The 24,648-nt window shown below is 41.8% G+C and overlaps 1 protein-coding gene across 2 annotated transcripts in view; it reads right to left on the bottom strand.

Annotated features, from left to right (window-relative positions):
• NPTN (neuroplastin) overlaps window positions 1-10,282 on the bottom strand; it is a 77,845-nt gene extending 67,563 nt beyond the window's left edge. The window contains exon 1 of one of the 2 annotated variants that reach the window (XM_009250007.4): window positions 9,952-10,282. In XM_009250007.4, coding sequence (XP_009248282.1) covers window positions 9,952-10,042 — 91 coding nt within the window. In that variant the 5' untranslated portion in view covers window positions 10,043-10,282. The remainder of the gene's footprint in view (window positions 1-9,951) is intronic. The other variant, XM_054531654.2, reaches the window with a different exon arrangement.
• Window positions 10,283-24,648: the final 14,366 nt, after the last annotated feature.

The raw sequence follows: 24,648 nt of genomic DNA on the forward strand, positions 1-24,648 counted from the left end.
AGTATAATTAGGGTTATGTTTCACGTTCCTTAATATCATTCTCCTTGGAACCTATTCCACTGTTCAACTCCTCTTATTCTTATAGGCACCACTCCTTGCCTCAGCCCATAACAAAAGGACAAAAGGGAGAGCTCTTACAATGAATTACTGATAAACAGGGACAAACCACTACTAAAGACTCATCAAACCATGACTTTCTTGGTACTGAAATTTAGGTATAAAGTAATCACATCCCATGGGAGACTGAGGCAGGAGAATCACTTGAACCCGGCAGGTGGAGGCTGCAGTGAGCTGAGATCGCGCCACTGCACTCCAGCCTGGGGGACAGAGTGAGACCTCATCTCCACAAAAAATTTAAAAATTAGCCAGACATGGACATACACGCCTGTGGTCCCAGCTACTTGGAAAGCTGAGGCAGGAGGATCACCTGAGCCTGGAAGGTTGAGGCTGCGGTGAGCAATGATCACGCCACTGCATTCCAGCCTAGGCAACAGAGCGAGACCCTGTTTCAAAACAAAACAAACAACAGAAAAACACACTAACTTTTGAAAGCCCATTTCATTTCATATTCATTTCCATAAAGATTTTTCTCTCATTGAGCTCCTAAACAAGCACAGTACTATATAAGAAAGAGATCATTTCTGGTTTTGAGTACCCTCTCAACCAGCTCTTTGTCCTACTTACAATCGTTCTGACAATGAGTGCAAATAACTCTATTCTTCTGCTAGTTTCATTAAAATCATCTTAATACTAAACCTATGCTTTCTTCCCTGTGCTCTAGGCCATTGCTCTTTGATACAGCCCATCCATCTTTGGAGACTGCCTAATTCCCTTACTTCATTTACACTGCTACCTTGAAAGTATTAATAGATAATCACATCCCCCTAGTGCTCCCTTTTCCTAAGTTTAGCTCCTTCAGGCTTTTCTCCTAAATCTTAAGCTACCATCAACATAGATTCTATGTCTCTTCCAAAATGTGGTTAGAAAGTATTCTTATTTGGAGTTCAATCCTAGTAAGAAAACAGTAACACTGTTAGGTTAGCACCATACTTTTGATAAGTGATCACTATGTTATTTGTGTAAGGGTAATTCAATGACAGTTCACTGCAAGCTATCTGAAACCTCTTTATACTTGCTTTTTTCCAGGTAGCAGTTTCCTGGTTTGCATTAAGGCCATTTATCTCATCTCCCTTGATGCATTATTTGAGATTCAGCATTAATGAATATAATTTCAACGCTGGAGCTCCTTGTTCTATTTTTTTCCAGTTGTTCCACAATGATTCCCAAACCTGCTAAACTCGTATAATCAAAAAATTCCAAGTTAAATTTAACACATTCCTTCAATCTATGAATTTAGAAGTTTTTCACAGATAGTTGCCAACAAAGGAGGACATCTTGTTGCCTTTTTTTCCTCCAGGAAGCAGTGTCTAAAAACTAGGAAATAATCCCACTACTCTAGGATCTTAAACGTGAATGGCAGATGATTCTTCAGTGATGGTTCTGCTTACCCTCTCTCTCTCTCTTCCCTTGGCCAGTATTCAAGTCAATCTGTACTCAACAGAAATGTGCCTCAGACTACAGCAACCAAGTAAAGCATTTGGCTTAGAATAAACATTAGTACTCCCAGCCCTGCACTAAACTCAAAGGCCTGGGAATAAGGAATACAAGGTCTAATTTAAAAGGAAGGTCAACTGAATATACTCGAAAAGTTATGTCTTGATTATGATATTCAAATTACTGTGGCTTCCCCTTTTTCTAAAGTTCTAAAAGGAAAAAAAAAATCACTATATATAATGCCTAATGTATAAATCCAAAATGTTATATTTTCTTTACTCATAATGACTAATAACAGTGTATGCTGATATTATTGATAAATGTCTAGTGAAAATCCTTGTGTTAACAAAAATCATAATTATTCCAGACTAATATGGCATGTAAAAAATAAACAAAAACCCCAAACTACTCCATACCTCAAAATGCTGTTTTTCAAACTGAGTTTCATGGCCCATGAATTGTGAATTCAATTTAGAAGGTCACTATGGTTCTCCTAACTACCTCACACAGATTAAGAATAGGTAATGTTTCACAAAATGTTACATATTTGTGTAATTTTGTTACAAATTTCTATTAGTCAAAAACTACTTCTCTATCTGGGTCACAGACAAAAAAGTTTGAAAGCCTTTTTCTAAAGAGCTTTTTTTTTTTTGAGAAGGAGTCTGGCCCTGTTGCCCAGGCTGGAGTGCAGTGGCATGTTCTTGGCTCCCGGGTTCACGCCATTCTCCTGCCTCAGCCCCGAGGAGCTGGGACTACAGGAGCCAGTGACCACCCCTGGCTGATTTGTTGTATTTTTAGTAGAGATGGGGTTTCACCGTGTTAGCCAGGATGGTCTCGATCTCCTGACCTCGTGATCTGCCCACTTCAGCCTCCCAAAGTGCTGGGATTACAGGCGTGAGCCACCGCATCCAGCCAAGAGCTTTATTTTTCAAGTAATTTCAACATGATTACATGTGAACCAAATATTATCTTTTACTCATATAAACTAACCCCTACTGACTACATTTCAGGTCCTAGAAAATTCTAGTTTGCAATGTAATTTTTAGGTTATTTTTAAATTAATAAGTAGCAAGGATGTAGCTGAAACTAGATGATGAATACACAGGGGTTTATTACATTACTTATCTATTTTTGTACATGTTTGAAATTCTAAAGATCTAAAAGAAAAAAAGGAAAAGAAATGGACCTAAAAGATAACAAAGTAGTACCATGAATGTTTACAACTTGAGACCTTTAAACACAATGTTTCTAAGGAATAACAATCAAGGAACTTGCTTGGATTTAATTCAGTTAACACTTGGGGTTGCCTTCTTCGACTATAATGGACGGATTTCCAGGTCTTAAAAAATGCATAAGGGACTGCAGAAACTAACTCATATATAGAAAACAAACTTTCTCAAAAGATAACATAAAAATACAAATAGTTAAGTGTGTTTCATTGTCTCTTTATTAGTCAACCACTTTCAGCCAACAGAAAGATCATAAAATACCTACCTACCTGGCAGGAATATTCACTTCTTTATTCACACTGGCAATTTTCCCAGCAAGTTTAATATAAGATCTCTGCATAACAGACACGGTTCTGCCTCCCTTGAAACAAGAACTGCAAGGGTTGTCTGAAGTAGATTTAGAGGCAGTTAGACTTCAAAACAGTGCATGCCTCAAAGTTAATTTTCATTATATCCAAAAGTAAGTTTCTAAAAACTTTTAAACAGAAAGTGTTATCATCTCTGAGCCTTTAACCTATTGGAGACAGTATCTAAGCTATAAGGGCAAGATAATTAGTAATTTTTAGAACTGAAAGGAAATTTAGACATCATCTAGTCCAATGGTTTCCAAATACTACCATCAGGAAGAAAAGAATCTCAAAGGCATAACAATTTATATATGCAAAACAAACTCTTACTTGTGTGTTTTCCTGTATCTTCCTGCACATGAAATACTATGCCTTATTAGTATTCTATCAGGAAAGGATGTGACATTTCGTTATGCATTTTATATTTAATCACATTCAGTATGTGAGTATCCATTTAGATATGATTAAAACTATTGGTACGATTTGGGACTTAATGTTTTCTAATTATAGAAACTTACATAATATATCCAATCCTAATACTTTCAGAGTGATTTCATACCATCTCATTTATATTTTATTGTCTAGTAAATTTGAAGTAATACCTGGGTGACCGATGATTTTTAATAAGGCAAGAGAAGGATATCCAAATTGGCATATTTCAGCCGGGCACGGTGGCTCACACCTGTAATCACAGCACTTTGGGAGGCCGAGGTGGGCAGATCACCTAAGGTCAGGAGTTCAAGACCAGCCTGGCCAACATGGCAAAACCCCATCTCTACTAAAAATCCAAAAATTAGCTGAGTATGGTGGCTGGCGCCTGTAATCCCAGCTACTCAGGAAGCTGAGGCAGGGAGAATTGCTTGAACCCAGAAGGCGGAGGTTGCAGTGAGCTGAGATCATGCCACTGCACTCCAGCCCGGACAACAGAGCAAGACTCCATCTTAAAAAAAAAATTGACATACTTCTGGAAAATACCATAAAGTATATCATAAAGCTCCAGTAGTTAAGATTATTTGGTAGGAAGGCTAGTCTTAAAACATTCCATAATTGTTTCAGAAATGCAAGAAAATATCATTTAGTGCTTTTTAGTACAAGAAACTCAATACAAAATGTTTCCATCAAGCTGACCACATTCTATTTTAATGAACGGATACCGCTCAGTTTATTTATTTGAAAAACAAGAAACACAACAAAAAACCAGCAGGTATCTGAGGAATATTAAATGTCTCCCCTAACTTACTGTGTGCAAGTAAATTTACATACGTAGGAAATTCTTTAAATATTTAGAAAACCCCATTTCTATACAGATAGACAAAAGTTCTGAGCAATCAGGTCAAAATAATCTCAAATTAATAAGAGTTGATTGATAAATGTTTGCCTTTGTATATACACAAAAGCAAACAAAAGTTAGGCCTACTTTCAGTTTCAAACAATATAATAAATTGAAATTAAATACAAATTTTGACTCTCCTTCCTAAACTGAATAGATCCTTAAAAAGCAGATACATTTTACTTGTGTATTCACTCTTTTAAATTTAGACATCAATATCACTAGAATAATGTTTTACACAAGATCACTTTTAAATTCAGTAAAGTTTTGTTATGTATATAAGCCTAAAATATGTAACCATTTATAACCAATTAATTTTACTGGAGGGGTTTCCTGTCTTCCCGAAGTTAATCCTTACCAACTAAAATTAGGAATGTTGAAAAAAAAAAAAATCCATAAAAATTTCACAAACAAGCTTACAAATGCATTATCTAAGGTGCTTAAAATTAAACTCCATATTATGAACAACATTTTAAAAATTTGTATAAAATGATAACGTTTTGTTTAAAGAGGCATACTGAAAGCTAAGCCAATTGTTCACAGGAGGTGATTCTCCACCATTATTTTAACTTTGATGTGTGAATTTACTTTAGAGGTCCCTGGTCTATTTACTCTTTCTGACAGCTTATATTTTTCCGGATGCTCCTCAAACGAAGATTCATTCCTCATTCTTGTATCCTGCTTTTCTCCTTGTACTACTGCAGCCTTTCTTCTGTCTTTCCCTTTCTCTCACAACTTCATTCTCTACTTCTGATCCTGTCCAGATTGTACTCTCACTGCAAACAATAAATTGAATAGAATACATCAGAACTATTTTCATAAAATTCACTTTTCCAAAACTACTTTGCATAATTTTATTCAAACTTTTGTTGAACATCTCTTGTATGGTATCCAACATGGTCACTCACTGTTTTTCTACATACTTCATTTTAATAGATATTAGCACTTTATCTCCTTCCTGAATCGCTGTAAAAAACCTTTACACAGACCCAGCAAGTTTCAGAGTTTACACACAAAACATCTTACTTTTAAAAAGTACCTCAGACTAATGAAAAACAATGTTCAAACTGACAGAGCACTTATCTAATTACATTTGGTCATCTTTCAAGGCCCAATTAAATCTTTTTTTTAATTTAAATAATTATTTTTATTTAAACTTTATTTTAAAGTTAAAATAAAGATAATATAATGTTGCTTTTTATTAATGTCTAAAGGTATAATCCACAAAAGAAACTGTTTCACATCAAATCTGTATTAATGAGAAAAAACAAAGGGATTCCCTCAAAACAGTCTTCTCATAAGGATCTCTATTAATCAAGCGAAGTCAGACCTGTAATGAATTCCAACCTCACATCTAAGGGGTTTTATTTCCTTTTGTGGTTTTAAATCTTGGTATATTCACAAGTTAAGCTCTACTGCGTCTGGCAACACAAAAACCCATCTGTATCTCTTTCTAATTTGGATCCAGTAACCTTGTAAAACAAACCCAGGGAATGGGTCCTGATGTAGTAACATGGCCTATCCTCCCAGACCGAACCAATTTCTCATGCCTGGGTGCTCCATTATATCAGTAGTGATTTTAGCCAGTAGCCTGAGAGACTGAAAGCCTGTGATCTCCTTAGGAAGGGCTTTATTTCAAGGCAAACTATTTCTTCTGGTCAAATCTTACTTGGATTATCTCAAAATTTTTTGCTTGACATTTGGCATGTCATTTGTGCCACAGCTGCCATAGATAAGATGTGTCTTCTGTTGCTCATTTCAGTTCAAAGAGGAAACACACAATCAATCAGCAAATACACCTCTAAAAATGTACTCAGGGAGAGAAAATTGCCAAACCACTGAAGCAAACAGCCCTTGACAGAAAAGAAAAAGATCCATGAATCATCTAATGCAAATACTGGCATTATTACAAAGCACAATGTTCACAACTATCTAGTATCACCCAAGCAAAATGGTTTCTAAAATTTAGGTCGTTAAAAATAAGACTCATTAGATTCCTTATTTTCCTCCATTGAACAGTGTTAATTATGTGATGTCATATTTTCCATATGAATATATTACGTTTTTACACACCACTCCACATTCATTAATTCAGCTAACATCTGTAACACTCCCACTGTGTGCCGGGTACCACATTCTATTTCTCTTATTCACGACAATAATACTCTATGAGAAAGTGATACCTGGCCCACTTGAAAGATTTGGTTCACTGAAAAAAAAGAAAAAAAAAAGCCATAAAGTCTCTCCCAGAAACTCAAATAAAAATATTAACTTCCTCACCAGAATTGGCAATTGCAGACACAGTGCAGCTGGTCACTTTTCTGAGAAAGTTACATAAGCAAAAGCACAAATCTCTATGTGGGGCCTTCAAATGGCCTATTTACCATGACAGCAGCATTAACAATCAAGTTTTCAATATACACAAGAAGAAAAATAAATAAAAAATAATGCTCCTCTTTAAAGGATAGTAGTAATAGCTAACATGTACTGAGACTCAGGCTGAAATCTAAGCGGCCATTATCTCATTTAATCCTCACATCATCCCTAGGGAATGGACATTATTGTAATCCCCATTTTACAGATGATGAACTGATGAAACTGAAGTTTGCATTACTCAAGGTCACTCAGCTACTGACAGCTGGAACTCAAACCTGAGTCTGTCACCATCCAAAGCCTGCACTCTTGATCATCACATTATACTGCTTTGTTTACACTCACTCAATTGTAGTCTAATGCTTTTGAATGTCTTATAAGGTTACTTTTTAGAACAAGTTCCTCTTTAAACTACCATTTTGATGATACATATAGAAGTCAACAAATAAGGATTTTACTTGGAATTGGTCTTACAAGTTTAAATACTTGGATGAGAAACAAAATCCATCTGAATGAAAGCCCTGAATGCCCACAGCAATGGGTCAGAAACTCACTGGAGCTTCAAGAGACCTTGAGAGTCATACAGGCCAAATTCTTCATTTTAGGAATAATGAAACAAACGCCTTTTGAAAAACATCTATATTCAATCTAAACTACTACACTCTCAATTCAGAGATACTTGTGAGTTTTTTTTTTCTCCAATCATTTAAACAGAAAATCTAACATTTCTAACATTTCAACATCATGCACAAGCAAGGTATCCCCTTTTGAAAGCACTGTAAGAAAATACAAACTCCATGACATGAAGTCAGATCACTGCAGGGCTATTTATTACCAGCTGAAAGCTTGAATATTATAATAAGACATGTTATAGAAAGCTATAAAATGGCATCCATAACTATACGAACTCAAACTCAAAAATAGCCATTTCTTCCTTGAATTAAATTTACATTCATTTGGGTCAACCAGCAGCTCAGCTTCATTTCATCGGTCATGTCATGTGACTGAATTCAAGCTCATTTCAAGGGAAAGGCCGTTCTATGCTGTATTTAGAACACATATCACTGAGCAGACAGATGAGTCTTTATAGGCCTATCCAGAAACCTTGCTTTAGTTGCTAAGAAACTACAATTTTACCGTATTATAAATCATTGGAAAAAAGCTATGCCAGCAGAGATTAAACATGTTAAGATCAAGACTCTCTCACCTATTGTGCAAAATGAAACTATGCTATTACCATAAACTGAATAGCTAAAATTAGCATTAGGCTTCTTTAAGTCATGTTGACACAGTTGAGAAACTGATAAGACAAATAAGACTATCTCTACCCTGCCTTCCACAGTGGACTCATGCTTAGAGGAAAACAGGAAAAATACCCAATACACTTAGTATATTCAATGCTACAGACAGAAAAAATGTTTCCTTCCTGACCCCTGCAGTGATGTCCAAGGCCATGAAGCACACATAAAATCTGGTACTACAAACACATATTTAACTGATGGATATTGTCAATCCTTTATTCATTTTAGGAATAATGAAACAAACTCTAACATTCAGCATTTTAAACCCAGTTTCTCAAAAAACTCCATTGGCTCTATCACTGATTTTTTAAAATTTAAATTGCAGCCTCTCTAATAAGAGTAATCGTAAATTGTTCTAGTGTAACAATAAACACTGAAAGATTAGCAAAAATAATTTATAGTTCACTCTCCAGTACTGACTTCTCATAAATTCCTTCATAGAAAAAATATTCTTTAACCTCTTAATGGCTGTTTCCACAAGAGCAGAAACAGGTTCACAATCCTAGACTCACTTCTGAAAGATCAATTCAGCAGCTGAATGGTAACACATGCCTTCAATCAGAATCTGTTCTGTTTAGGTCCCTATGCCCATGGTTCCCCACCATTTCTCCATCTTCTCAAAGGAGCTTCAATTCAAAACCCAGTAATTCTCTGGTTTCTACTGTACCACCTCCCAGGGGCCACTTTCATGTTCCTCGGAAATAACGTTTCTTCTGTCTTGAAACTTTTAAATCTCAAAAATCCACTTCCCCATCTCCCCGTCGCCAGTCACTGCCCTCAATCCCACCACTGCAATTAGCTGCAGCTATGTGTCCCTGTTTTCCCAAAGGCCCGACCAATATCATACAGCATTTGCCACATCCCAACTCCTCCCTTCCCTAATTTATCCTCCACACTGCAAACCAACATTACACCCCCGACTTCCTGCATTTTACTCCCTTCCCTTATTTTTCGTCTTCCCCCACCCCCATCTCCATACTCAAGCCTCCTTACTTCTCTAATAAATATTCCCCCACCTCAGTTCCAACCCTTTCCCTCCATCCTCTGCTCATTTTCCTCTCCTTATTTAGAAACTCCTTTTTGCTCTCCCAACCACTACCCTAGAATGCCCAGCACTCCACCCTCTTTAGCAAACCCAGCCCTCTTCCCCCAGCTCATTTGGAGACACTGCTGCTTCTCTCTCCAGGTCCCCTACTGCAGTCAACCCACTCCCTTATCTTCCCACCCACCTTCCCTCTATCCCCAGATCCAAGGTTCTCTGATTCTTTACCCCCTCCTTTGGTCTCTAGTACTCAGCTCACCATTAGTGTTCCTAAGGACTCTCTTCGCCCCAATTTCTCCCTTATTTTTAAGGATGTCACCAGTCCTACGGGGCCTCAGTAGAATCCTGGACGACCCCAGCTCCCGGGGGGCCTGACCGACACCACCATCCCGGTTGCCCGGAACACAAACGCCGGTCTTGTGCCACCCTCCCTAAGAGCTGCGCCCCCTCCTCATCCGCCCCCGCTACTCCAGCTCCCCACGTCGGCTTCCTCCGTGTCCCCTCGCCGACCCGGCACGACGAGCCCCACGACGTGGAGCCTCCGAGTCGGCAACACCTCGGGCTCACCCCGGACGCCCCCGCCGCTCGGACGGGCGCCTCCGGTCCTCACACCCGCGCCTCCTCAAACCCGCGGCCGGTACCTCCTCCTCTCCGACCCGCAGCCCCTCAGACGCCCACTCGGCCCCCTTCCCCGAGCTCCAGCGTCTCCTCAGGCCAGAGCCGGGCCCCGGCGCCCCTCAAACCCCGCCCGGCCCGCCCCCGGCGCCCCGCTTACCGTTCTGAGCGGCGCCTGGCCCTGGGAGGAGGGAGCCAGAGACCAGCAACAGCGAGAGGGCCAGGGCGCTGGGCAGCGACGAGCCCGACATCCTCCCTAGCAGAAGACCCAACAGCGAATGGGCCGGGGCCAGAGCCGGGGCCGGGGAAGGGAGGGGAGGGAGGGAGGGGGCGGGCGAGTGCGCGAGGGAGTGAGCGAGGGAGGCAGCCGCGGCTTGGCTCCGTCCTTCCCCGTCCTCCTCCTGCCGCCGCAGCGCCCAAGCCTCGCGAGACCTTCGCTCCGGGTCGTGGGCGGCAGAGGAGCGACCGCCGCAAGGCTCGCGAGAAGAGGCGGCCCCGACGGAGACTCCCGCCCCGCGGACTCGGCGGCCCCGCCCCTGCAGAGGCTGATTGGCCTAGCGCGAAGTAGGTCACGTGCTGAGGGCGCCTCTGGCCATGTGACGGGGCGAGGCGGGACTCCGCCAGCTCTCTGGGCAGTGGGGAGCTGGGAAGTTCTCCTTCAGTTTACTCGTCTGTGGCCCGGGAGCACCCATAAATAAGAGGAAGCTTTGGAACACAGTACATTTCCTCCACCCATCCTGCCTTTCATTTGTTAGCGCTCTTGGCTGCAGAGTTTCATACACCGTGCCTCCTTTCCTCCTTCCTCTCTTTGTCCCCTGTCCTGCTGTTTCTTCCTTCTGGACTTTGAACACAGACCTCTACTGGTAACGCTCCAACCTCCTTCTCTCATCTGCTGTTTTTTCCTTCCAGGAAAAGTGGTGCGCCCCCTGTGCCCCCGTTACCTTGTGCTTTCCTGCCTGGACATCTGCTGCCTTTGCTTGAAATGTCCTTTTCCGCCTCTGCCTACTCCCCCTCCCACCCCACATCTGGGCCTTATTTTAGCTTCATAGACTCTCAGGGCCTGAAGTTCAACTAGCCTAATTGCATGTTCATTGACACAATTCTACAAGGAAGTCATGTATGAACTTACATGAAGACTCCTAAGAAGCGTCTTAATGCGGAAAACATTTATCGAGAACGTGCTGTGTGCCAGGCACATAGTGAAACCCACATGAAAAGGTAGTCCCCGCCCTCATGGAGTGCACTGCCTAGGCTAGCAGAGGAGTGAGGAAGGGTCAAATGGCCCCATAGGAAAGGATCTAGCAAAGCACTCTGGAGGGTGATTGGCAGTGTGGTTACTACTGTTTGCATAGAAGTTTGGGAAATGCTCTTTTTAGGGGTATTTTTTGTACTACCCTCAGCGCTTGTGGTTGGCAAAGGAATTTCTATGGCTTAGCTCATCCCTGACTCACAGCAGACGTCCTGGGAGTGTCTGTGGAAACTCCGAGGAGCCAAGTAAACAGTCCTGGTGGCCTGACTTGATTTAAAGAGAGGGTTTGGAGGACCTGGAAGAAGGAGACCCTCGCAATCTCTATCAAACTAAAGTGGTCTGGAGCTTTCAACAGGAACTGAACAGCTGGTGGTTCCAGACCGAAATTTCTAGCAAGGGCCAGGACCACTATGGCATGTTGTTGATTGAAGTGAAAACTATATCCTTCAAAACCTCAGGTGTGTGAGTGACAAAAAGATGGGCATGTACTTTCATCTGGACAAAGGCCATTCTGCAGACAGCCCTGTAAGGAGGGCCATAGGGCTGCCCGTGGTGGGATCAAGATTTTCAGCTGATGGAAGCTTTGGTTGGATGCAGCCATTCTGCCTCATTATAGCTGTAACAAATATGGCTCTTTGATCCTTACAACAAGAGATTCTTACAAAATGATCATGCTCTTTTTGTGGATAGGGAAGCTGAAGCCAAGGGAAGACACGAATGGCTCCGGCTCTCAGAATGTTTGTATTAATCATTAATGCCAAACAGTCTGGTTTGCTTGTTAATAGGCTCATGGTAGAAGTGCATTTTCTTGTCCCCTTGAAGTCGGGAGTGGCATTGGATGTGCTTGGGTCAGTGAAATGTGTAAAGTGACATGCATTGCTTTCAAGCAGAAGCATTTCATTTCCAGTTTAGACTCTTTCCCATACTCTTTCGTCTTGGTAGTGATTACTGATCATGATGATGAAAGCATATATCAAAACGAACCTTGTGTCAGCATTAGTCCCTGAGTTAGCATAATAAGCTTAACCCCCCTGCTAACGCATACAGAATAGTTACCCTCTGTTGAATTAAACTGTGAGATTCAAGGGGTATTTGTTCCTGTGACATAACATAGACTGTTCCGGCTAAGGGAAAGATGAAATTCAAGTCCACAACACCAACATTACCATCCAGGAGCTCTGTCACCTTAGGCAAATGACCTAATCTCTCTGGACCTTATTTTCTGTCAAATGGTGCTAATGATAGCACCTACCTTACAAGATTATAGAAGGAATAAATAAGTAAATTTATGTGCAATGTTTAGAACAGTTTCTGGTGCATAGTAAACACTCATGTTGATGTTGATGATGCTACTACAATTCTGACTCCAGCTTTGTATTCTTCTTCTTATCTCATGCTTGCAAAAAGTGATCTGGGAAGAATATTTTTAAGGATGGATGTTACCAGTCAACTCCCAAAACCTGCAGTTATGAAAAAACCCTTTTACCCAGGGAGAAATGTCACCAAATTCCACATGATAGTAGCTGTACTTTGTCACTTTTCATCGAGAAAATACATAACAACTAAGACCTTTTAATAATTCTGTAACTTTTTTTTTTTTGAGATGGAGTCTTGCTCTGTCGCCCAGGCTGGAGTGAAGTGGCGGGATCTCGGCTTACTGCAACCTCCGTCTCCCGGGGTCAAGAGATTCTTGTGCCTCGGCCTCCCAAGTAGCTGGGATTACAGGCATCCGCCACCATGCCCAGCTAATTTTTGTAGAGACAGAGTTTTGCCATGTTGGCCAGGCTGGTCTCAAACTCCTGACCTCAGGTGATCTGCCTGCCTCAGCCTCCCAAAGTGCTGGGATTACAGGCGTGAGTAAGCCACCATGCCTGGTCTAAGTCAGTAACTTCCTTTTATTTTTTGAGATGGAGTCTCGCTCTGTCGCCCAGGCTGGAGTGCAGTGGCGCGATCTCGGCTCACTGCAAAAGCTCTGCCTCTCGGGTTCATGCCATTCTCCTGCCTCACCCTCCCGAGTAGCTGGGACTACAGGCGCTCGCCACCACGCCCGGCTAATTTTTTGTATTTTTAGTAGAGACGGGGTTTCACTGTGTTAGCCAGGATGGTCTCGATCTCTTTACCTTGTGATCCACCTGCCTCGGCCTCCCAAAGTGCCGGGATTACAGGCGTGAGCCACCGCGTCGGCCTAAGTCAGTAACTTCTTTAAAAGAATTTAAGAATTTGTATTTTTTTGTTGTTCAAGATTTACATACACTGTAAAAAAAAAAAAAATCTCTACAAGCGTATGTGGCTGTGCCAGAGGATGGCTGAGCTCTTTGCAATACCGTAGAAGAGCCCTAGGGGTCCTCAGAGCTCAAGCTGAGACACACTTTCCTGGCCTCCAGGGACTGCTTGGAGTTAGGCTCTTCGTTGCTGATCGCGCCCCCTGGTGGGAAGGTCTGTAATACAGCATTCCCAACTGAAAGGCTTTGCGTGGTTTGGTTTGAACATGGTTCACTCAAGGATTTTAGTCAAAAGGCTTGTACTGTTCCTAGAGTTGACCTTGAACTTCCTAATGGTTTCCTCCGTCTTGTAAAGATCTCTGCCCCTTAAGTTCTTGCTATTCAGATTACCACCCCACTCATCTTGATTGTTGTCATCTTCCGACCTCCCAGTCAATGTAATCTTTTCCCTGCCCCTTAAGATGCCTGGCACCATCCTTGAACTCCATCCATGGGTGAGTTCAACATCCATGTTCGTGACCTATTCAGTATCCTGATCTCTTAATCCTTTTACCTTCTCACGTCCAACAACTTGCTCCTCAACTAAACCAACACTTCCGAGCTCACACTGTCAACAGTTTAATCACCCAAAAAGTACTTCATCTTTGAAATATGAAAATGTAATATCCCACTGTCCACTCACCAACACCTAGCCTTTCAGTTCCTTGTGCTAGTACCCTACTTGCTGTAATTCTTCAACCTCACTGAGACCACTAATCTGCTAATCCCACCAATTTGTCTTTATCCATTCTTTGTTTCTTTCTTGGTCCAGTTTAGAGCCCATGATTCATCATTATAATCATTCCTTTGCCCACCTCAACTTTCAACATGCTTTCCTGGAAAAACCACGACCTGACTGAGCACTATAGTCTGAAGTAAGGTACCATGCCTGTACCTGAGCAGCTGAGTGTTGCCAGAGAAAAATCATACAAACCTTCTAAATGACTTCATTTTAAATTCATGATCTCAAACTTCAAAAGGATATTCAACACTACTCAGCAATCCTACTCTTTCATATGTGATAAGCATGAATTTGCAACTACAACGGTCACTTGCCAGAAACGCCTTATTTTTTTTCTTTCTATAAATCAGATTTAGTCTATTCTGAGTACCTTGCTGCTGAGATGACAAGAAATTCAATGTTGGCCTTTATGAGCCTCTGTGACTACTTCCCAGGATAATATGAAATTCCTGGTGTTTTACACAGCCTAGGACATTCCTTTTTATTTGCTTTTTAGTTCACCATGGTGACTGCTGGTAGGAACATTGACCATATCCACGTGATTCCTTGAAGGTGAATGGCTCAGTGCTTCCCACCACTTCCCCCAGCAGCCTCACCCTGCGCTACACTCCCTTTCAGTTCTTTGTGATGGCTCTGCTTCATCTCACCTTGGGGGCCTTTGCATATTTTTTTCTCTTTGCCCCAAATACCGAACAACCCATCTTTTTTACCTGGTCTACTTCTCATCCTTTAGATCTCAGCTTCAACTCATCTCTCCTAATATGAAATTTTAAACCACAGTGAGGTGCCATTTCACATGCACATATTTAATTCAATAATTTTTTAATGCTGGGCACAGTGGCTCATGGCTGTAATCTCAGCACTTTGGGAGACCAAGGTGGGTGGATCAATTGAGGTCAGGAGTTCAAGACCAGCCTGGCCAACATGGCGAAACCCCATCTCTACTTAAAATACAAAAATTAGCAGGGCATGGTGGCGCACATCTGTAATCCCAGCTACTCAGAAGGCTGAGACAGGAGACTTACTTGAACCCAGGAGGCAGAGGTTGCAGTGAGCCAAGATCGCACCACTGCACTCTAGCTTGGGTGACAGGATGACATTCTGTCTCAAAATAATAACAGCAATAATAATTTTTTTTAACCTGAAAATATCAAATATTGATAGGGATGTGGAGCAACAGGAACTCTCATACATTGCTAGTATGCAGATAAAAATGGCAAAATTACTTTGAAGAACTGCTGACAGTTTTCCATCAAGTTAAATACATATCTAATCTATGACCACCAATTCTACTCCTGAATCTCAGTGCCCAAGACAAGTGAAATATATGTCTACAAAATGAATTGTACAAGAATGTTCATAGCAGCTTTATTCATAATAGCCAAAACAGGAAATAACCCAAATACTCATCAACAGATGAATGGATAAACAAACTGTGGACTAGTCATATGATAGAATACTACTCAGGAAAAATAAATAAGTAAGTAAATTATTGACACACAACAATATGGATGAATCTCAGAAGAATGATACTGAGTGAAAGTGAGACAAAAAAAGTATGTATATATATAGCATAGTTCTACAAAGTTATAGAATAGGCAAAACTAATTTACACTGACACAAATCAGATCAGTTTCAGTGGTTTCCTGGGACAGGGAGGGTATTGACTAGAAGGGACACAGGGGATGTTCTGGGTGATAAAAATTTTCTGTATCTTGATCTGGGTGATGGTTACATTAGTGTATACATTTGTCAAAACTTATTGAAGCTATGCCTCAATTTAAAAATGAAAACAAAAACGTCTCCTTATCAAAGTCTTTCCTGGGCTCTACAACTCAGTTAAACCTCATTCTTTCTTTCTTTTTTTTTTTTTTTTCCAGACAGTCTTCCTGTGTCCCCCAGGCTGGGGTTCAATGGCGTGATCTCAGCTCACTGCAACGTCTGCCTCCAGGTTCAAGTGATTCTCTTGCCTCAGCCTTCTGAATAGCTGAGATTACAGGTGTGCACCACCACACCTGGTTAATTTTTGTATTTTTAGTAGAGACGGGGTTTCACCATGTTGGCCAGGCTGGTCTTGAACTCCTGACCTCAGGTGATCCGCCCACCTCAGTCTCCCAAAGTGCTGGAATTACAGGCATGAGCCACCATGCCCGGCCTAAACCTCATTCTTAAATACACTGATTGTTCCATGCATATCTTCATGGCTCTTATCACAGCTGGAATTTTACATTTATTTGTGTGGTTATTCAACTTGCATCTGAATCCTTCTCTAGACTTCCAGGAGGAGGGAACCATGACCAATGGTATCAGTATTATTTACCACTGTATCTCTGTTGCAGGCTGAAAGAGTGAGGGTCATGATCAACTCAGTATACCACTGGAGGCTCTATGAGTAAACAGCAAACTGTTCTCATGAAAGCAGGATGTTGGCAAACTGACAAGCTGCGTCTGCCGCCCAGAAGGAATGCTGAGGGCAGTCATGCCCCAAGCAGTGTTTCTTGTGGTTAGGCACATCTGAAGCCTGTTAGCAATAATGTGAACCTGTGATCAATTAAGCAGCTGACCAATCATTACCTCCTCCTCCCTGCTCTTTCTACCCAATAAATACGAAGGGCTGTAGCAGCTCAGGGCTGCCTTTGCTCACTAGAAGCAAGGAGCCTTCTTCTTCCCCAGACCCCTTCTTTAAAACGGTTTCTTTTGTTTTAAGTTTTCATTTCTGCATACGTCCTCCTTCGTTCAGTCCCGTGGTAACCGTAGTAACCATGGCAAACTGCAGCATATCTCCAGTACCTACTACAGTGTCTGACATGCAGTGGGCATTTAGTGAATATCTCCTGAATGAATAGACAAAGCATACAGCTAGACTCAGAATCTCAGACTCTTGCCTCTCAATCCAGTGCTCCTTTCAGTCTGTCACTATGATGTTGGAGTCCAGTTCTGCCTCAAGGCCCAACTCTAATTCCACTTCTTCTGGAAAACTATTTCTGTTCACCATTCATTCAGTCGTCATTCATTTCACAAATGTTGGGTGCATAGTCTGTGCAAGGGTATGGTATACAATGATGACAGGGAACATAGACATTGAACAACAATGATCCCATTCCTTACTTAATGATAATTTTGGTCCATGATAAGAGTAGACATATTGGATGCTAAGGGAATATGTTACAGGGAAACCTAACTGTGTCTGAAGTGGGAGGAATGGTCAAGAAAGGCTCCTGGAGGAAGGGACAGCAAAGCTGTGCTCTGAAGGATGCTTAAGAGTTAGCCAGGCTGTCAGGCGCAGTAGCTCACGCCTGTAATCCCAGGACTTTGGGAGGCCAAAGTGGGCAGATCACCTGAGGTCAGGAGTTTGAGACCCGTCTAGCCAACTTGGTGAAACCCCTTCTCTACTAAAAATACAAAAATTAGCTGCAAATGGTGGCACACACCTGTAATCCCAGCTACTTGGGAGGTCGAGGCATGAGAATCACTTGAACCCAGGAGCTGGAGGTTGCAGTGAGCTGAGATCACACTTCTGCACTCCAGCTTAAGTGACAGAGCATGAATCCATCTCAAAAAAAAAAAGAGTTAGCCAGGCTAAAAAATAATAAACAACAAAAAGTCATATCTAGAGGCAAAAATAAACTAAAAAATAAAAAACAAATGAACAAAAAAGGATTAGCCTGGCACAGATAAGGTAGGCCTAGGTGGGGGAGGTCTGTTCCAGGCAGATTTAAAGGGTTGGAAGCAGGAAGGAGATTGTCAAGGTCTGCAGAGGAGCCCAGTGTGCCTAGAGCTCAAACAGCAAGGAGAAGGGGGACAAAAGGAGCTGAGGCTGAAGGAGGGGCATTGGGGACATATCAGGCAATGCCTTGAGGACCATGTTAAGGGTTTTAAGATGTTGATCACCTATGAGGTAACCTGTAGCTTCCTTTAACAAAATCTAGTCCAAAACCTCTTTATTTGTCAATAAAAGAAATCTATCTGTAAATATTGTAATATATTAAAGCAGAATGAGTCGTTAAGCTGTGCTACCTATAAGCCTGATCACGTGTTACTCTCCATCATCATTTCCTTCTATTAGTAACATTTTACTTAGCTGTTCCTGCAGGCTCAGCTGTGCTGCAGAGAATTAAGGGAAGGGCCGTTTATCCTTTGGGTCAGAACATAAATGGCCAGGAACCCTCCCCTAAGGTCATGGTGTGGTGGCTGTTGTCTCCAAGTAGAAAGTGAATGTAGCACAGAGAACAATGCAATGAGTCGTGAGGGAGGACCAGTTCTCCCTCCACACAAGGAGACTCTCTAGCAATTGCCAAGGCTGCATGTCCAGCCCTCAATGCTTCCTTCTGCCTCCCGATACCTATAAGGCTCCTCCCTATACCACTGAAAAATGTTACCAAGCCTTGCATGATGGGCTAATTTTGCACCTCTCCACATCCAGTCTCCCCATCTAGAACACGAGTTCATTATAACAACGTCTTACATGCTACAGCTTTTCACAGTTTACAAAGCATTTCCCACGATAGGAAAAATAAAGCCTTCAATATCCCATTATTTCACTTGGTTATCACAACACCCAATCTTGTTCATTTCATAAACAAGATAACTAGGCTTCAGAATGGAGAATGCCTTGTTCAAGGCCCCCAGCTGGCAGATAATAGAGCCAGAATTTGAACCCAAGTCCTTTGGACCTCAAAGGAAATATGCTGAGGATGGCTGAGTCACTTTCTTGGGGAAGATGATCCTTGCAATGACCCTCCTCAGACACCATGAGTCTTGTCTGAAGATAAAGCACTCTCTTTGGGCAAGTTCTCCATTCAAGATCTGCTAAGGCTGGTATAATGTTGTTTCACCTCCTGGCCCCAGGAGTTTGAGATGCTCATAATTTCTTCGGGGAGCATCTTGGGTACCAGCTCCACTGTGATGGCCAGTGCTCAAATGGGGCAGGGCAACTAAACAGCTGAGGTAGGCTCTCCCCACTGTTGGGGTTGGGGTTTTTAGTGGCTAATACACGGCATTCTTTTAATCCCTTCTCAAACTTGGAAACAACTGAGAGACAGACACAGGAGTCAAGCATGTGGAGGTCAAAATGGTGGAGAACATGGCTTAGTCTGCTGGCCAAGTGAGCTTGCTAACACTTTGCCCCTGAATTTGGCAGACTTACTCAGAGACGCTGGCAGTGCAGGAAAGCCACAAGTCTCCCATGGCCACTGGAAAACTTAGGGCAGCATGGAGAAGCAGAACCACTCATCTGCTCTCTGTAGAATGCCAGTCCCAGGCTTGCTCAAGTCCTTCTGCCTCAGTTGTCCACCAGAAAACTCATTCCTGGGCCCAGGAGGAGAAGCAAGTAAAAAGAGGCCACACATGTTACAATAATGAAGTGATTCTCTGCCCTGGCTACACGTTAGAATCAACTAGGGAGCTTGAAAAAAACACTAGCACCAAAACAGATATACACAACAATGTCCAGGTTCCAGCCCCAGAGATTTAAATGCAATTGATCTGGGGATGGGGCCCAGCTTGCATAGCAGAGTAATGCACTTTAATGTGCCGTAATGCACTGCTTCTCGAATGTTGATGCACATTGGATTACATGGGGAACCTTAAAAAATCCCAACCCTAGACCACACCAATTAAATCAGAATCCCTGGAGGGGAGACCCAGGCATCAGTATATTTTTAAGACTCCCCAGGTGATTCCAATATGCAGCCAAAATTGAGAACAGGTGCTCAAATGTGGTTGTGTCGTTGTTGTTGTTATCGTTTCAAATTTGAGTGTTCAGCAGAATCACAAGAAAGGTTTGTTAAAAGACGGAATTCTGGGCCTCACCCCCAGAGTTTCTGACTCAGTAGGTTTGGGTTGGGGGCCTGAGAGTCTCCATTTCTAACAAGCTCCCAGGTGGTGCGGATGCTACTGGTTTGGAGACCACACTTTGAGACCTGCTCCTTCATAGGGTGTGCAGAGAAGCGTTTCCTTCATCAGCTGAGAAAGCCACGGTAACACCTGATGTGAAAACTGTCATCCCTGAAGGTCCACAGAAAAATATGCCAAAGTCAGTAGCATTGGCCTATATGATGTTTTAAAGAGGGTTCATAGATTCTGACTTTAAAAAAGAACTGCCTCATTGTGGCTAGTGTCAGAATGCCCAAGATGCTCTTTATTTTGGTGCTCTCCTTCTCACAGTCGGGAAACTCATTTCTGGTTTTTGCCAGGTTAATGGTTGGTTATAGTAGAAACAGAGATGCCTTCTGAGTATTGACTTTTTCTCTTGAGAAGTGCTCCCATCTACATAGCTCTAACTGGACCACTCCATTCTTACAAGTCCCTGTTTCCCTGTTTAGCTCAGGGGTGGTCAGCAGACTCAAGCCAGGCCATCCAGAAGCCCTGGAAAATTTTTGGATTAAAACTGAGGAAAGGGAGTCAGTTTCTCTCTTCTCAGTGTTATAAGCTATGAGATGTGAGACTTGGGGTGAAACTATGTTTCCTCTCTACTGTGAGCTCCTCAAGGACAGAGTGTTATTTACTGCCATATTTCTTAGTGTTTAGCATAGTTAGTGGCACAAAGCAGAACATCAAATAAATATTATAAACAGTTTTGATGAGGTATAAGTGACATACAATGAATGGTACATATTTAAAGTATTCAATTTGATATGTTTTGACATATTTATACACTCTAATAAACAGATTTTCAGATTGAATTAAAAAAATAAGACCCGACTATATGCTGTCTCTGAGATAGCCATTTCAAATATAAAGCCACAAATAGATTTAAAGTAGGAGAATTGAAAAAGTATCCCATGCAGACATTAATTAAAGAGAAGCCAGAATGACTGTATTCATATCAAAATGGATTTCAGAAAAGAAATATTATCAGGGAATAATGGTGATATTACATAATGATAATGGGGTCAATTCACCAGGAGCACGTAACCATCCGAAATGGTGTGTACAACGGTGCTTTATTATGCATGAAGCAGAAACTGAAAGGCAAAATAGACAAGTCCTCAATTATAGCTGGCTATTTTAACACCTTTCTTTCAGTGATTGATAGAAAAAGTAGACAGAAAATCTGTAAGGATATGGGAGACTTATACAACACAATCCATCGACTGGATCTAATAGCATCGTCTAGCTAATAATAGCAGAATATGCATTCTTTCCAGGTGCACACAGAGCATTCACTAAGATAGCCTGTGTTCCAGACTATAAAATAAGTCTCAACAAATTTAAATTTATTGCCAGCCACAGTGGGGCATGCCTGTAGTCCCAGCTATGCAGGAGGATCCCTTGAGCTCAGGAGTTTTGAGACCAGCTTAGGCAACATAGTGAGACCCCCATCTAAAAAAAAAATTAAAAGTAGTGAAATCATGCTAACTATGTTGTCTGACCACAAAGGCATATACTACTAAAAGTCAAAGAGAAAAAGATATCTCGAAAATCCTCAAATAATTGGAAATTGAACAACACACTTCTAGAAAGAAACCAAAGAATAAATAATGGAAATTTAAAAATATTTTTAATAGTCCATTACATTAAAGAGATTTGAAAATAAGAAAACATATTTAGGGCCAGGCGCAGTGGCTTATGCCTGTAATCCTAGCACTTTGGGAGGCCAAGGCAGGTAGATCACTTGCTCTCAGGAGTTTGAGACCAGCCTGGGCAACATGGTGAAACCCCGTTTCTACAAAAAATACAAAAGTTAGCTGGGCATGGTGGCTTGTGCCTGTACTCCCAGCTACTTTAGGGAGCTGAGGCAGAAGATTCCCTTGAGCCCAGTGGGCAGAGGTTCCAGTGAATGGAGATGGCGTCACTGCACTCCAGCCTGGGTCACAGAGTGAGACCCTGTCTCAAAAAAAAAAGAAGAAGAAGAAGAAGGAGGAGGAGGAGGAGGAAACATATTTAGTATACTTACATTCACATTTATCATTTCTCTTTTCTTTCTTTCTTTTTTTTTTTTTTTTTTTTTTGAGATGGAGTCTTAGTCTGTGGCCCAGGCTGGAGTGCAGTGGCCCAGCTCGGCTCACTACAACCTCCACCTCCCGGTTTCAAGCAATTCTCCTGCCTCAGCCTCCCAAGTAGCTGGGATTACAGGCACATGCCACCATGCCCAGCTATTTTTTGTATTTTTAGTAGAGATGTTGTTTTGCCATGTTGGCCAGGCTGGTCTCGAACTCCTGACCTCAGGTGATCCACCTGCCTCAGCCTCCCAAAGTGCTGGGATTACAAGCATGAGCCACCGCGCCCGGCCACATTTATCATTTCTATACTCTTCATTCTTATGTGTGGTTGCAAATTTCCATCTGGTATCATTTTCCTTCTGCCCGATGAATTCTCTAAACTTTTGCCTGAGAAAGTCTTTATTTCACCTTCTCTTTTGAAACATATTTTGGCTAGGCACAGCGGCTCACTCCTGTAAACCCAGCATTTTGGGAGGCCAAGACAGGAGGCCCCGGAGCTTAAGACCAGCCTGGGCAACATGGTGACATCTCATCTCAAAAAAAAAAGGAGAGAAAGAAAGGAAGGAAGGAAGGCTATTTTTTTTTGTCAGGTATAGAATTCCAAATTAACAGATTCTTTTTTCAATTCTTTAAAGATGTCATTCCATTATTTTTTGCTTGGCATAACTATAATTTTTTGCTTGGCATAACTATAATCCTTGCCTTTGTTCCATTGAACATAATACGTCATTTTTTTCTGGCTGCTATTCAATTATTTATCACTGGTTTTTCAGCAATTTGATTATAATGTGCCTTGATATTTGTTGTTTTCTTTATATTTGTTCCATCTGGAGTTCATCGAGCTTCTTGGATCTATAGGTTTATAGCTTTCCTCAAATTTGGAAAATCTTATGCCATTATTTCTTCTCATAAGTTTCTATTCTTCTACCCTTCTGCAACTCTAGTTACACTTATTTTATTTTATTTTTGAGATGGAGTCTTGCTCTGTCGCCCAGGCTGGAGTGCAATGGTGTAATCTTGGCTTACTCTCCACCTCCCGGGTTCAAGTGATTCTACTGTCTCAGCCTCCCTAGTAGCTGGGATTACAGGTGCCCGCCACCATGCCCAGAAAATTTTTGTATTTTTAGTAGAGACAGAGTTTCACCATGTTAGCCAGGCTAGTCTTGAACTCCTGACCTCAGGTGATCCACCTGCCTTGGCCTCCCAAAATGCTGGGATTACAGGCGCGAGCCACCGCGCCCAGCCTGTCACGTGTATTTTAGATCACTTGTTATCATCCCATAGAATCACTAGGCTTGTGTTTTGTTTTTGTTTTGTTTTTGAGAGAGTCTCACTCTTGCCCAGGCTGGAGTGCAGTGGATCACAGCTCACTGCAGCCTTAACTCTCTGGGCTCAAGCAAAACTTCCATCTCAGCCTCCCAAGTAGCTGGGACCATACGCATGTGCCACCACACCCACCTAATTTTTGTATTTTTTATAGAGATGGAGTTTTGCCATGTTGCCAGGCTGGTCTCAAACTCCTGAGCTCAGGTGATCCACCTGCCTCGGCCTCCCGAAGTGCTGGGATTACAGGCGTGAGCCAATGTGCCCGGCCACATTTATCATGGAGGAGGGGGAGGGGGAGGGGGAGGGGGAGCGGAAGGAGGAGGATCTGCCCACCTCAGCCTCCCAAAGTGCTGGGATTACAGGCGTTCACTTTTTTTCATTCTCATTTTTCTCTGTTTTCTTCATTTTGGGTAAATATTGCTATGTCTTCACATTCACTGACCTCTTTTTTCTAGTGTTTAACCTTCTCTCAATCCAAACTTGTACAGATTTCATTTCAGATAATTGTGTTTTTCATTCTAGAAATTCCATTTGGGTCTTTTAATATATTTTCTTTGTCTCCTCATTATTTTTATGTTTTCCTTTTCATCTTAAGCATATTTGTAAGATTTAAAAATAACTTTAAAATCCTTGTTTGCTAATTCTATCATCTTTGTCATTTGTAGGTTTTTGGCTTTTTTTTTTTTTTTTAAGGGACAAAATCTCTCTCTCACTCTGTCACCCAGGCTGGCATACAGGGTGGCACAATCATAGCTCACCACAGTATCCAATTCATGGGCTCAAGAGATCCTACCGCTTCTGCTTCCTAAATAGCTGGGACTATAAGCATGCTCTACCAAGCCCTGCTAAATAAAAAAAAAATTTTTTTTGGAGAGGTGGGGTCTCATGATGTTGCCCAAACTGGTTTTGAACTCCTGGCCTCAAGCAATAATCCCGCCTTAGCCTCCCAAAGTGCTGAGATTACAGGCATGAGTCACCGTGCCCAGCCCATTTCTAGTATTTTCTAATGATGCATTTTTCTCTTCGCTTTGGGTCATCTTCCTGCTGATTTGTATGCCTGGTAGTTTTTCACTGGATGCTCTACATGGTAAATTTTACCTTGCTGATTGCTACACTTTGTTGCTTTTCTTTAAGGAGTATTGGGCTTTGTTTGGCATGCACTTAAACTATTGCATATCAGTTTGATCTTTTTGAGGCTTGTTTTTCTGCAGTTATGGAATCAGAACAGCCATTTTTCTGGGTGTATTTATGTCTTCTGTCAAGGCCTTCTGCTTCTGAGAATGCCCCCTGTATTACAAAATCTCTTTACTCTGGCTGGTGGGAACAAAACTAGTTT

The sequence above is a fragment of the Pongo abelii genome, chromosome 16 (assembly GCF_028885655.2).
Source record: "Pongo abelii isolate AG06213 chromosome 16, NHGRI_mPonAbe1-v2.0_pri, whole genome shotgun sequence".
Lineage (NCBI taxonomy): Eukaryota > Metazoa > Chordata > Mammalia > Primates > Hominidae > Pongo > Pongo abelii.